The sequence below is a fragment of the Pangasianodon hypophthalmus genome, chromosome 22 (assembly GCF_027358585.1).
Source record: "Pangasianodon hypophthalmus isolate fPanHyp1 chromosome 22, fPanHyp1.pri, whole genome shotgun sequence".
In the NCBI taxonomy this organism is placed as follows: domain Eukaryota; kingdom Metazoa; phylum Chordata; class Actinopteri; order Siluriformes; family Pangasiidae; genus Pangasianodon; species Pangasianodon hypophthalmus.
The window spans coordinates 8,873,759-8,889,779 of NC_069731.1; the positions used below are offsets into that span (position 1 = coordinate 8,873,759).

Consider the following 16,021-nt stretch of genomic DNA (forward strand, 5'->3'; position numbering starts at 1 on the left):
TGAATGTGAATGAGTCTGCTTTTATTAACATATTAGTATGCAGTGAGACATTCTGAGATACATACATATCAGTTGCAAAGCAAAATATAGACTAAACAAAGTAAAATGTGCACATCTAAAATGTGAAAAGGTAAATACGGTATTTGGCAACTAGGAAAGATGAATGGTGACTAATTAACAGAAATAAAAGATAAAGGTGGCTTGGTGATGCTTTCAAAGATTAAAATTACAAAATGTTCTCCATAATGCAGTGGTACACGTTCACAGTCCTGTGGAACTCCATGCAATGCACATTTTGTTTGTGCTCTAATACTCCAGACTCAGCACCTAAATAGGGATTAAAATAAGTAGTGCATGTTGTCCACATGACTGGAACAGAGACTTACTGTTACTGTATATTGGCAGCAGTGGTGTATAAAATAAAATAGAAATACTATTTATGCATATCATGCTTAAGTACATTTTGGTAATACTTCTACTTTATTGAAGTACAAATGTTTGTCAGCTTCACTTTTTATATCACTACATTTTCAAAAGCAAATAGCTTTTTTTTTATTCCCCTTAAATTTTCCCATATATTTTCCCCAAATTTACCTTTTTACCTCATCAGAAAAAACATCAAGTTGATGAACCGTAGTAAGTAAACAGACTATTTTTGTGAGAAATACACAAAATACATAAGTGCTTCATCAATAGATAATGGTAACATTAGAAGAAGTAGAAATTATGTAGAAACTTCTTTTAAAAATGGAAAGGACACAGATATATTTTTTGTTCTTCAGTTTACAATATTTTGAAATACTATTAAATTTTCCCACTGAAGACACCCTGGTTTTAACATAAATCCAACACTTAAATTAAATTAATGTCTATTTTTTTCCTCAAATATTCTAGTCCTCAGCCAACTCTTTGTAAAAAAATTTTTAATATCAGTCTCAGTTATAACACAGATAGGAATAGGCACCAAGACCAACAGAATGTCTTTACTAAGAGTCATCAAGACTTTAAAATTCATATTGTTGTGTTTGTGGGATTTGTATTGTTAGGAGATCATAGTGCTGTGGTGATGATTGCTCTAATAGAAATGTGCCAAGCAGCCACATGGGGCTGGTGGTTAAAATCATTAATGTAACATGTAGATTGATATAGATTAATAAAACATAACAAAATTTCAGTGTAACAAAAGAATGCAGTAACTGTGTCTCCAAAAATAAAGAAATAATATTAAACAGAAATTTCTGATATGAATATACGCAAAATATTAGAAGAATTTGTTGGTTTTCCTCTCTTGCATAAGTGAAACATGTTCGTATATTAAGTCAAACAGTGTTTGCTAACTAGACTAGCTGTAGATAAGTATGTGTGTTGTTAGTACATTAATTAACAATGAATGTTTTTCTTTAAACATATTTTTACAAATGTCATGATCCTTATGTTTTGGCTTACACTTCTTAACGAACTTGTTGCCATTTCACTGAGTCCTTACCCCAAACTTGCTGCAAATTAGCTGAGCAATCAGCTTACCTAAACTAGTATATAGGCCAAACCTTGTACTGTCAACAATCATTTGAAATGAGACTTTAACTTGTCTACAACCATGGTGAGACTTCTCATCTTTTCTTCCTCTCATCTTTTCTTCATGGACACAGACACAGACACACACACATACACATGCACACACACACACACACACACACACACACACACACACACAAATACTCATACACCCACACCTATGATTCCTATGAATCATATGAACATCTATGAACAACCTCTAATACCTGAATCTGCAGTATACAGCAGTCTCCCAGCTTACGCCCCTTACACACACACACACACACACACACACACACACACACACACGCCATCTAGTCACTGTCTCTATCATGATCCTGCTCTGCAAGCACCAGCTCCGAATCTTCTCCTGTCTCCAGCATCTCAGCACTCTCCTCCATCTCTCCCATCTCTCCTCCCTCCATCTCCATCTCTTCTTCCTCTCCTCCCTCCATTACTCCATTCTCTACTTCCTCTGTTTCCCCACCCACTTCCACCATTTCTGTGCCTTGGATTTCCACCTCCCCTTCACGGATTTTCTTCACATGAAAGGTGAATGGTGGTACCTTATACACAGCAGTTTTTGACCGAGCATAAATGGTGTGATCAGGCGTGAAAGACTTCACCATCTTCTTCTGCGAGCTTTTCAGCTTCTCTTTACGCTCTGGGTTGACAGACATACGAGTGCTGAGCTTGCCCATTTTCTTCTCAATGTTGTGGCGTGTCTTTTCCAGGTTCTCCCGTGTCTTCTGCCTAGTCTTCTCCAAGTTCTCTTTGGTCTTTTGCTTGGTTTTTTCCAAGTTTTCTTTGGTCTTCATTCGTGTCTTCTCCAAGTTCTCTTTGGTTTTTTGCTTGGTTTTCTCAAGGTTCTCCTTCGTCTTTTGTTTGGTTTTCTCCATCTTTTCCTTGGAGAAGACTGTTTTGATATTTTGAACCCGTTGAAGGCTGCTGCGTTTGATGCGTTCTGCTCGGGTCTCTTCAATGGTCTCCTCAATCTCTACTTCTTCTTCATCAGACGACAGGTCTAGATGAGCCTTCTCTCCTCCAGCCTCTTCACCCTCCTCCATAGCAGCTTTGAGCTCCAGCTCGCCCTCACCCTCTGCTGGCTGGGGCACTTTCAGGGACTTGGCCACTGTGGTCTTAGAGGGAAGTTTCACCTCATCCTATAGTAGCACACAGACAAATTTGTATACGATTTGTAAATGAATAGACTGTATACAGTTTTCCTTCCTTACACATTAACCTTTGTAAGAAAAACAAAAAAATTAAAAGGTCTCATTTGTTTTTAACATGTGTAAATATGCATATTGGACAAGTAAATAGTCTCTAAAATATTAGAATGTTCATAGATATTGTCATAGCAGTGCCTATAGGGCACTGAACTACACTTCCCAGCAGCCCCAGTAAATCGCATGTCCTAATCACGCTCAACTGTGTCTTATCTCACCCACATTATCACCCCTATATAAGTTCTAGTGTTTCTGAACCTCAGTATCAAGCTTTTGTTGTTGTGTTCATGTCTTATTGTGTGTGCCTCAGCCTAGCTCTAGGTCTATGTGTTTTTCTTAGTATCCAATGTTTATGTTCATGATCCTTGTTTTCACTGTTTTGTTGATTGTTTTGCACTTTATTTCAATAAATCTGCACTTGCATCCACTGCTGCCTCTGCAAAATCCCTGACAGATATTAATACCATAAAAAAACACACACATATTGTAAATATACAGTATGGATCTTTCAATTACATTTACATTTTTTTCCAATATTAACTCACTGACATTGACATTGTGACATTAACTCATTGACACTGACATCAGTCTCACATAAAACTACTCTCAAAAATATTTACTATACTTCAAGATGTTTACTACACTCATGTCTCCATAGGGTCTGGAAAAGCCTGAAGCTTTTTAACTTCCATCTGTGACAAATGTATTACTACGCATAGCAAGCTTGTTAATTAGGCCCATGGTTCTCAAAATGGTTCTCCAGTGACCCCCAGCAGTCTGTGAAATATAGCCAAGGGGTCTGTGATCTTTTGTTTATTTTATTACAGTGGTGGTAACAACCCAACCGTATCAAAGTAATTATGATGTAATCTAATGGCATTTTTTTTAATAAAATGAGTTTTATGGGTGCAGAAATAAAAAAGGGGTTTATATAAATGTAAAAATAAATCTGTACTGAAGAGGTCTGTGATTTTTGTTTACAATTAATGGGGTCCCTGATTGTAACGAGTTTTTTCCTGCATGATTGTAAGAGAGAATTTCTGCATTAGACCATATAAGCAATTGGGCACAAACATTGGGGCCCCTTGGGGTGTTGTGGGTTTTTTGTTTGTTTGTTTGTTTTAAAATGTGTAGTACTGTAGTAATGTAGTAATGCTGTAGTATAGCATGCATACACCGATCAGCCATAACATTAAAACCACTGACAGGTGAAGTGAATAACATTGATTATCTCGTAACAATGGCACCAGTCAAGGGGTGGGATATTTTATTCAGCAAGTGAACAGTCAGTTCTTGAAGTTGATATGTTGGAAGCAGGAAAAATGGCAACTGTAAGGATCTGAGTGACTTTGGCAAGGGCCAAATTGTGATGGCTAGGTGACTGGGTCAGGGCATCTCCAAAATGGCAGGTGTTCCCGGTATGCAGTGATTAGTACCTACCAAAAGTGGTCCAAGGAAGGACAACTTCTGAACTGGCGACAGGGTCATCGGCGCCCAAGGTTAGCCCATCTGGTCTGATCTAACAAAGTGCTACTCTAGCTGAAAAATTGCTGAAAAAGTTAATGCTGGCTATGATAGAAAGGTGTCAGAACACACAGTGCATCGCAGCTTGCTGTGTATGGGGCTGCATAGCCACAGACTAGTCAGAGTGCCCATGCTGACCCCATCCACCAAAAAGAGCCTACAATGGCACGTGAGCATCAGTACTGGACCAGGGAACAATGGTAGAAGGTGGCCTGGTCATACCACCTATCAAACCACTGTTGCAGACCAAGTACACTCACGTCTTAACGGGTCAGAGCTGTTTTGGGGCACAAGGGGGATCTACACAATATTATGCAGGTGGTTTTAATGTTATGGCTTACTGGTGTATATCTCGTTGTTCTCATTCTCTATTTGAACTATGTCTTCATTCACCTTCCTGCATCTCCGTTACACTGTCATATTTCTATTCTCTGGACAGAGGCTGCTTTTAAAGCGTATAACAGATCTGTCCTTGAGCAAGTGCTGCCAAAACGTTAAATGTCTTGTTTCTATTTTTTTCTTCTTAATGGCCCTATTGTTCAAGGTTTGCCTTGCATGTGATAGCAATCTTACACACACACACACACACACACACACACACACACACACACACACACACATGCAGAGACATGCACATACACATGAAGGGTAAAATCAAACAGGTCTGAAAGCAAAAAGAGAAACCCAGCTTTTTGAACTGACAAGACAGAAGCCATTATACATACCCACACACAAACTCCAATGATACAGATTATGGACACACAGCTGGAGTGGTGTTTAAGTTATAGAGTAGCTGTCTCTTTTGTTGTCTTTTCTTTTACTTCTCTTCCCTACCCACATCTGTCCCACCCAGGCTTTCTCCCTACTCTCATTCTTTGCATTCCATTCATGGAAGCCCCTAGTTCCTGTACACAGCACACAGCCTTTGATTTGTGAAGCAACTGTTTTCTCCACTGGTGTGTTGCACTGAATCATTCTGCTTTACAAATACATTGAAATAGTACAAACAGGCATGCATTGTATTTTCGTCATTGTCCTGTACATTGTCATATAAAGTCTGATTGTGTGTTATGCATGGTTGTTGCTTGATATAACTTCTCTGCCTTTGTGGAATCTTTCAGCAGAGGTGGATTTATATGGGTGGAAATCGATGCACTCATTCCCCAGACTCCCCAAAAAAGCCTGGACTGAACCTAGAGACACATACCTGAAGGACATAGTTACTTTTTCCTCAATGGGTGTGTTTGAGACATGTGCAAACCATGTCTCAGTATGTCACCATTATCATTTTATCTCATGCATACTCAAATGAAAATAGAAAAATCTGAGATGCAAATAAATAGTCACACAACTATTTCAAAGCTAACTTGCCTCCATTTACTTGATATCCAGTGTGATCACTCTGCCTAATTCATTTTAAATACAAAATGTGTGTATGAGGTAAAATTAAGGTGTAAATTTTGTTGAGACCTAGCAACCCCGCACACCATTGCAAATTACCTCTCTTTACCGGAGTGCTAATGTTTAATTAGCCATGTTTAATTTAGTTCTATTCAAACACACAGCTTTTATTTAGTTATATGCTGCTAAGAGATGAATGGATCACACAAACACTGTGTCATTATTAAGTTCCTATTATTGTACATTTATAGTGTTTCGTGTGTTAATCAATTGAAAATAGAAACGTAAGGCACACTTTCAGCAATGCTAATTTTTGCTGTATCACAAATGTATTGTATCATGTCTTGTCTTGTATTGAATTGAATTGAATTGATCATTACATTAAGTTTGTTCTTCAGAGTAGGATTAGGAAGGTGTCATCAGGTCTAAGCAGCACTGACATTCTATAAGCTGTGATTTCTATAAGCTTTCCATTTTGGATTAATAATTAGTATCAGTAATGGTATCAGGGACAGCTAAACAGCATGCTTTCAAGAAAACTGAAATGGAAGGACAGGAACATGGAAAACATGTAACAGGAAGTCAGGAAATCACCTCCTCCAGTCAGAAACCAAAGTCCCACCCCTCTCATTAATGTTTCTTTGTTCCACTTCATAGACAGGAAGATAAACAAACTTGGTCCTGAGAACACTGAGGGGTAGGGTTGGTGAGGCACATAGTTTTCCAGGCAAAGGGGACACTGAAAATAAGAGCATTAAACTTCCAACCTCAGCCAATCGGCCAAAAAAATAAACAGTCTGTAGAGCCTCTTTCACAAAACAAATCAATTTGATATGGAGTTCACCATGTCAGAGTTAGCATTAAACTAAGGAAGAGTTCAATTGTGGATAATATGCTTAAGTGGAGACAAATGTTTTGAAAATGATTTGAAAATAACTTTCAAATTTCATGACTATCCATAAAAGCATTTGTGAATTACAGTGCTTAACTCAAACAAACGCTATCCCTGACGGATTCTGGTCTGTGGCAGCCATATTGTTTACAATTGTCAACATATACCTGAAGGTCAGGGAATGTCTGTCCCTTAATTTTCTTATTGTAATATGTAATGTCTATAAGCACAACAGCAGCTCAACAAGAAGTCAAATCTCCTGTATACTTTAGTGTACTGGGTAGCCAATAAAAAAACAAGATTCCTGTAATATTACTTTAAAAAAAAAAAAAAAAATTAATAAAACTGCATTCCCCTTTTCAGAGCAATTCATACACAATTCTCTCCACAAACATGCACCTAGCAATATTTATTTTATGACCGAAAAGTGCTGAAACCAACATCAAAGTTTCAGTAACACTTTATAGTGTTAACTGAAACCTTGCAGTCAACAAACCATATATAGACTGTCACAAACCAGACTGATTCTCAACATGTTAACTTCAACAATGTATCATAAACCTTAGGTATAGATTACTCATGGACTGGATATGAATGGGCAATAGCACTAGGGACAAGCTGATAGTCTATGGATTATCTACTAGACATCACCAGCAATAAACTGGCAGCTATAAACTGCACACTAATACACTGAGTTAACCATAATTTCCTTCCCTTTAGACCTAGTCTTTCCATCCATTTCATTGACATGGGAGCTGGGGGGCTTCATCAATCAGAACCTGAACCCAAAAAGCTTAAAGCTTGTCCAGTGGCAGTTAGGTGGAGTGAAATATCACCACAGTTTCAGAAAACTTGTATAAACAAAAACAGACAACTTTACTTTCCTTTACTTACAACTTTACCTTGAGTGAACTGAATAGAACACAGAGGAAACATGGAACACAGACAGAAGTAGAGATTATGGTTATGTTAGAGCACATATGACCGTTTATTGCATTGTGTGCGTGTGTGTGTGTTTATATGTCAATAAGCTTAGATCAGCTGGCTTCGAGCCTACCAGTCAGCAAAAACCTTCTTTTATCTACCCCATCCCTCTCTTTCTTTTACCCTCACTATTTAGAGGGTAAGACCCACTGCCAACAAATTGGGTTTGATCATTTTGGTATGGATTTTTGTATGGTGTTTTTTTTTTTTTTAACTGATGTGGAAAAATACTTAAAACGACTTTAGTTGGTGAGTGTGTGTAGATACTGGAAGGTTTCCACTAGGTAACAGAGGGCCCTCTCTTTAGCCACATATGAAGAGTTCTTTTACATCTGTTTAACTGCAACCAGCCACGGTGCCATTGCAAGGGAGGAATCTCTCCTCTGTCAGTGTGTGTGTGTGTGTGTGTGTGTGTGTGTGTGTGTTTTGGGCAAGCAAAGGACACTAGGGGATTGTCTGGGTATACAACATATGGGGCAGGGAAGGGAATCCTCCTTGGTTGCTATATCATCCAATCAAGCCTGGAAATAATATGTGTCTCAGAGAGAGAGAGAGAGAGAGAGAGAGGGATTGTGTTCTTAATGCCATCTTCTACAAACATTGTAAAAGAAAAACAACTGCTGTAAGAAAATAGTTCATTGAAAAACAGACATTTACATTGTGTGGGAAAGAGACGACTCTTAGTCACTGTCAGTTCTGAAACAATAACCATATGACTTTGGGTTATAACCACATATGAATACATTATTCAGAATGAACAAATAATGTGTTCTAAACACATACAAATACATATATGAATAGGAACTGCACTTTTTTTTTCTTTTTGGAAGAAAGCTTGTCAGAAAAGTTCTAGACTAGAGGTGAGCATCAGGACTGGAATCCCAGGGGACAAGCAGGAGGTTTTTTTTTTAATGCAGATGTGAGTAAGCAATCAGATATGAAGCTTGCGGGACAAACAAAGACCACATTCATTAATACATACAGTATATGTGCAGTTGCAAGATGCCTTTATAGCGTTCTTCATTTATATATACCTATTAGGGTCATGGTGGTTTAAATTAGGCTCCTAATGTATTTATAAAAAACTAAAATTGTTAGAAATATTGCGGCCAAGTACAAACAAAAATAATGCACTATATAGCCAAAAGTATGTTGACACCTGAGCATCACACCCATGTGGGTCTTCCCTAAGCTGTTGCCACAAAATTGGAAACACACAATTGTCAAGAATGTCTTTGTATGCTGTAGCATTAAGATTTCCTTTCACTGGAACTAAGAGGCCCAAACCTGCTCCAGTATGACAGTGTGCCTATGCACTAAGTGAGGTCCATAAAGACATGGTTGGAGTGGAAGAACTTGAGTGTCTTGCACAGAGCCCTGACCCTAACTACACTGATCACTTTTAGGATGAGCTGGAACACCAGCTTCACTCCAGGTGTTCTTGCCATCATTGCCCAACCTTTTGTGCTCTTGTGGCTGAATGGGCACACATACCCACAGCCATGATCCAAAATCTAGTGGAAAGCCTTTTCAGAAAAGTGGAGGCTGTTATAGCAGCAAAGGGGAAACAACTTAATAATAATGCCCATGGTTTTGAAATGGGATGTTAAATACTCAGGTGTGCACATACTTTTGGCCATATAGTATATATAGTATAAAAAAACAGTTCTGCACACATCTCTATTTGTAGCTGAGGTTGAGGAATGATCAGAGCCAGAATTCACACACCATTCTATCACTGCTGGCATTTCTACATCTGTTTTTTCCAGTGTTTCAAGGGTCATAGTGTATTTTTCATACATATAAAATATAAAAAGAAAAGAAAAAGCTTGCCCACATGAGTTTAAATCCGAATACATGTACGGAAATTTAAAACATTTAACAAATACTGTGGCATTTCCCGATCCTGCCCTGTGATTTAGGACTCTGCTTCCAGCCACAGTCACTGTTGCCATGGTGCAGCTGAGTTATACTTTCCAATAACAATGAGAGAGGAGAGAGGGTGGTGTCTACAGAGAGATTTATAACTATGTGGAATGTCAGTGTGTGTGCACCTACCATTCTCAACATAACGTTGACATAAAAAAAGTTTTAATTAAAATCCATACATTGGAAAATACCTAAATTGTCAAAACACCCCTTTCCCTATTATTCTTATGTACTGAAATATTCCTCTCACATAACTATGTTATAGAAATAGATAGAAGAGAATAAAAAATCTCAACCAACAACTATAAGCATTAAAATAATACAATAAAAGACAGGCAGAAAAACAGCCATCAAAAACAACAGAAGAAAAAAAGGAAACGTGTTCTGGGGCCATCTAAACATGGAAAAAGGCATGATTCACTGATATGAAGCAGTCCTGTGGTTTCACAGCATGAACTACATGAGCCACTGTTCTTCTTCTGAGCAAGGAAGTATGTTGATCAGCTGATCTTTTAGAGTGATCGTTCCAATGCTAACATTAAAATGGTTAATGTATTGCCAGTGTGTGTTATGTAATGCAATATTGTAACTTCTCACTAGAATGTTATTGGTGCATCATCTTTCCAAACCTTGCTTAAAGCTGTCGTTAAAATCATTAAACTGTGTTAAAGTGGATTCTGTTACAATTGGTGTTGTGGAAAGATAACTGTGTATATAATTACCAATCGTATTATTGTATAACCCTGTATATATATGCACACTACAGACTAGTGAAAGGATTTGTGAAAGGACAATTTAAAAAATTATGCATAATTTGTCACCAGGGTTGGCAGGTCTGCATAAATGGAGGGAAACTGACTCTAGCCCAAGTGCTGTGTGTTAGCAATCTGGCTAACATGGTAGGCCCAGCAGTGTACAGAGATGGAAACCTACTCAATTCCATGAGTAGCTCTTAGCCACGGACCTGCTGTCAGTAAACAGAAAGGAATGTGGAAAACTCTGAGCAGATAATACAGAGGAATAACCCAACCCGTTGAGGAGAATGAGGGTAAGTGGTGTTGCTGGGCAGCAACACACAGTAAGTTAAAGTTAACCCTAGATCTAAGAAGCAAACAGTGCACTGTGTGATAGCAAAGGCTATGAATGCTAACAACGGAAAACAAAAACCTTAGACAGGTTTCTGCGATAAATCCTCAAAGATAAGGATAAAGAAACAAAGATGAACAAACTAATGAAGACTGTAGATTTGCAAAGTGGATCTGCTATCTGCTAAAAGTCCGCTCTGGCAATAGCAGGCTAGAAACTCTTGAGCCATCTCTGTAAATCAGAAAAACAGGGAATGGAAGGAGGTGTACATACAAAATGGTTGGGAAAAAAAGACTAAGCAGTGAGAGGTGCCAAGTAAAAGCCATGTATGGTCCCATAAACCAAGTCCAAACAGAGCAGCAAAGTTTTCACTGAGTGCTGCTGCTTTATGAGCTATCAGGATTGGCTAGTAGCCCTGGATCAAACACAAAAAATAAACCACAAAGGAAAACAGGACCCTCAGTCCTCTCCCCCTAGCAATCATACAAGTATCCAATGAAATATATTTATAGCTTCTACAGGCCCTGTGTCTTTTCCTTCCTATAAGAGTGTGTGTGTGTGTGTGTGTGTGCATATCTGCATGTGCTTATGGTAGCCAAGATGCCAGCTTTTTTATTCGTTTTTACCCTATGCTTCCCACTAATCACAAGACACCATCTCCTATAGCAGTAGGTGTATGATAAATGATATGGTCAAAAAATGAAGTGCGTTTATATTTGTAGAGATAGTATTGACAAGGAGTGTATAAAGATTAAGTTAAAGATAAAGAATGGTTGGTGTGGGGGATTATTCTTGTCAGTGAGAGCAAGACTGTCTGTGTGTGGGTGGGGTATGAGACCAGAAGAGAGAGGAGTGAAGGAGGGAGGATGCCTGAGGGATGGATCAGCCTGGTAAATATGTGCTTCATTAAATGACCAAGCCCTAATACCATCCCTACACCAATACCACAACTTTTCTAGCTATGAGTAAATAAGAGTAGTAGTGATTCAGTGGATGAATGAGTTTTCTACTATATAATGTGCCAGAGAGGAACCATTTGATCCTGGAAAGAACTTCTCCAATTCAGCTACTATTTTCTTCAAGAAAGCATTTCTCCTTATCCAAGTGATAAAATATGCTTACATTCAAAGACATAAATTAGGTATAGACAACCAGTGTGGTTATTAAATGTGATTTCTGGCAAACATGGCTATCAGCAAAGTTATGTAGAAACTAGAGTTTACTGCTTTTCCAATTCTACAACGCTGCTATTCCCCTCCCCTCACTGTGTGAGTCAGTATGTGGAAACTCTGAATGTTCTTGTGTCACTGTGCAAAGCTGTAAGCTATTACACATTACAGCATTCAGATTCTAGCTAGAGACATATAACCTGGGCAAACCAAGACAGCTGTTACTTAAATGCAAACTCTTTTTGTCTATTTCTCCCTTACCATACCTTTGCTTTTGCTTCACTTTGTCACTACTTTTTTTTTTTCTTCGCCGCTCTCTTCTATCCCAGCTCTCTACTCTACATTAAACTGTTGCAAGCCACTTCACTTCCCCCCATACTTTTCATATCACTCTTGGTATTTCATAAAAAATCTTGAATAAAAACACACAAAACACATTCTCTGGGACACAAACATTTTCTTTGCTTTCTAGTAAGAAACGTTACTGTTGCTATGTCAAAAATGTGCATGATTGAATCTCTAAACAAAGTGTATCAATGTATTTGGGGGTTTGTTTCTGAAATGGGTGTGGTACAAGGAATGGTCAGGAGGATCAGAATGTTTTTCACATGACAAAGTTCATGTCCAAGGATTTCCACATTCATTATATATTCTCTTATTTTTCTTATAGATTGGTGTCTAGAACCCCAAATAGAGACTATAAACACATAAATGCAATCAGACAAACTATCAAAGTAAATTGATTTAATTTAACATAATAACATTATTTTACATAGTTATACTTTACTCCTTTTAACTCTCACCTTTATTGAGAATCACACCCAAAGATAGATAATATGTTTATATAAACATATAATACTAAACAATATTTCACATTTCTCACCTGGTAAATCATGACTTTAAAGTTTCTCCTCTTGAGAAGCTCATTCTCATTGCTCTCTAGCCGCTTTATCTGGCTGCCCTGCTTCTCCAGGTTACTGCGCACTGTCTTCACATTCACGCTCACTTTGCGCACTTTTTCTAACATCTTGTTCACCGAGTTGGCTGTGGTAGTGTGACTCTTGGTTAACTTGGTGAGCTCCCCCTCAATCCCAGTGACCGAGCGCTCCATCTCTTGCTGCCGGGCCTCCAGGCCGGCCTGCGTCTGCTGGATCTGGTCTACTCTACCAATGATCTTATCCAGCAGAGCCAGGATCATCACCCCATTCATCTGGCCATTGCCTTTGTCTCCTTCCTCTGCCTCCTCTTTCTCCACAACTTCCTTTGATTTGGCCTCTGTGGTTGCCTCTTCCTCATCATCAGAGGGAGGAAGGTTGAGCTCATCGTCAGAGATCTCAGTGAGGGTCTTGTGCTGCTCAGTGTCTGGCTGCAGGCTGGGGACTTCTAGCACTTCCATGACAAAAGTTTCAAACCACAGGTAAAAGAATGGAGCAGTGAAAGAGATGGGATTTTCAGCTTTTTATGTGTCCTTGTGTGTGCTCTGGAGTTTACCTTGGGTTGCTTCCTCTTGTTTGAACACTTTCTGCTGTTTTCCTGAGAAATACCACACTTGTCAGCTCACACTCTGTGCTTTCAAGGCTCTGTGCAGCAGGAGTGCAGGAACACAAATGGTCGAATGCTCTGGGACACCCTTCTAATAAATTTCCTTCTTTCCCCTCCCACTTTGTCTCTCTCCCTCCCCCTGCATCTGCCTCTCTCTCTCTCTCTCTCTCTCTCTCTCTCTCTCCCCCTCCTTCTTTCTTTCCTGCTCTCATATATGCATGTTTGCATATGTTTGTGTGTGTGTGTGTGTGTGTGTGTGTGTGTGTGTGTCTGAGAAAGCATTACTCCACCCAAGTGGTCTGGTATGGGGAAGCCAAATATAGGGATTTTTTTGGTATCGTTAGCAGGGGTATGTGTAGACAGGAGCGGAGGCAGGCAGGCACAGACACAGCTTGGCGTGGAATGTTTTTCCATACAGCACAGTAATTGTGGAGAAAGTTATGGGAAAGCGAGTACAGATTAACATATTAATTTCTTTACAATCTACATATTTCTGGCATTTATAAGATATTTTTTGCACCAGAAAGCTTCAAGCAATTAAGTAAAATTAACAAATCAGTACTATATGTATATGTGTATGAGAACAAGGGCAGATAGGTGAATGATCACTTAATGTATTTATTTGTAAATATATTTACGTACATATACATTCAAGCACAGCATGTCACACCAAAAAAAGGATGGGGAAAACAACCGAATATACACAAAGAGGTAAGTGATTACCTACATTAATACCATTCATTACAAATAGGCCGTGGGCCACAACGCAAAATATGACATATTAGCAAGTAAAAATATCTTGAATATAGTCAAATTATTCAGAATACTTGTCGGGTGGGACAAAACCACTGTATAAACAATAAAAACGTGAATACTGGAGCAATGTAACAATGCATTTTATGGGAAAATTATGTTTTTTTTTCTATCTCTAATTTCCAAGAAATGCAAAAACAGAAGTCGATTTCTCTTGTTAACCATCATGTCTATTGCAGTGGCAGCAGCAGTCACAGTAACAGCCTAAAATGTCTTAACAAACTAATTCATTCTGTTCAAATATATTATGTTATATTATCTTGCAGAAAGTGCTGCATGTAGCTTCCAATACAACTGGCCCTATAATCATATTAACAGCAAAAAAGTAATCATAATCATATTTACAGCAATAGAAAGTGTAGCTGCCAAAAATGTGCTAATTAAATACAAGTTTGAAAAACTTCAAGATGCTTTGGCTAATATTGGTGTGGAAGTGGGGGCATTGTCATTGTCATTGGCTGGTTAGTGAATGGAGGGCGGAGCTGAAGAAAGTGAGTGGTAAGGATTACATACCTGTATGGGAATTTGCACTGGGAGATAAAGTGCTTGTTTTACTAACCCCATGTCAAGCATAGCCTTGAGTTCATCCTGAACCACATTTTTTGTGTTCAGGTAACGTACAAACCACACATGGAGGAGTCACAATGTGGTGTTCTATGAGATCCGTGCATCTGGATAGAGGTGAAAACACATCAGAAAATTCCTCCTGCAACCTGGTAACTTGTGCTCTCTGGGACAGTGAGAGGTGGTCTCCAAAGAGTAACGGGGTGAATTGGTCCGCACTTTTTAAACTTACCTCCGCTCCCAGCTCCTCCCTCTCAGAAACCACCATCGCCAGAGCCACAGGAACCGCCTCTCTCCATGGTTTTAGGAGATTGAGGTGGTATAGTTGAAGTGCATCGCCTCTATCCATTCTCCTGACCTCATAGTCGACTTCTCCAACTCACCGTGTGAACTCAAAGGGTCTTTGCTGCTTTGCAAGTAATTCAGAGCTTGACTTGGGTAGCAAAAGGAGCACTTTATCTCCCAGTGCAAATTCCCGTACAGGTGTGTAATCCTTACCACTCACTTTCTCCGGCTCTGCCCTCCATTCACAAACCGTCACTTGACCACACCCCTGCTTCCACAATTGGGTTCCACAGAGAACAAACACCATGCAAAGAGGAGAAAAGAAAAGGTGTCCAGGGGAAACAGAAGTTTTGCTTTTAGCCTGACAAAAATTCTGCTTACACTCTGCTTATGTAATGGAACTTGCTGGAAATTATTGTAAGAGTTGTATTCTATCCATAGTCAGGTAAATCCATTATCAAACAGTAAAACAGTAAAACACTATATATTTATATTTAGTTTATGTTTGATGAATTGGTATTATTTTACAGTTGGTTAATATGTTGACATAATTACAGTGACAGAGGGGATAATATTTAATTGAATTTAAGCTTTATTACAAAAGTTTGGTTTTGTATTTTAATACAGACCAAGTGCCACTTGAAGAAATCAGTGAAGTGAGTTCTTCATCATATGAGCAAAACTTTCCTAATGAGCTCCACACCTCCTTCCAATCAGCTGCATCATACCATTTGTGGAAACAGGGGGTGGTTTGTGGCGGTTTGTGAATGGAGGGCATAGCCGGAGATGTTGAATGGTAAGGATTACATACTTGTGCAGAATTTGGCTAACGAGTGTTCTGTGTTTCAGTGAGCAGTGGCACGGATAAAGGGGGAGAGACAACAGCCTCGAGAGAGAGAGCTGAGCACCACAGAGCCATGTGCGTGTGTATGTGTGTCTTTAGTAATAAAATAAGTTCACTGAAAAGCGATAGTAAAAAAGGAAGAGGATAAAGAGCCCTTTTGAGCTGTCCCTAGCCTGCCTCCTGTCTCCTCATTTCCGAACTAACC

General features: G+C 38.9%; 1 protein-coding gene across 1 annotated transcript; it reads right to left on the reverse strand.

Annotated features, from left to right (window-relative positions):
• Positions 1-13,385, reverse strand: cavin1b (caveolae associated protein 1b). The gene is made up of 2 exons (XM_026924162.3): positions 12,652-13,385; positions 1-2,717 (listed from the first exon to the last, which is right to left on the reverse strand). Exons 1-2 carry the CDS (start codon positions 13,162-13,164, stop codon positions 1,869-1,871), a joined length of 1,362 nt encoding a protein of 453 aa, XP_026779963.1. The 5' UTR covers positions 13,165-13,385; the 3' UTR covers positions 1-1,868.
• Between the last annotated feature and the right edge of the window lie 2,636 nt (positions 13,386-16,021).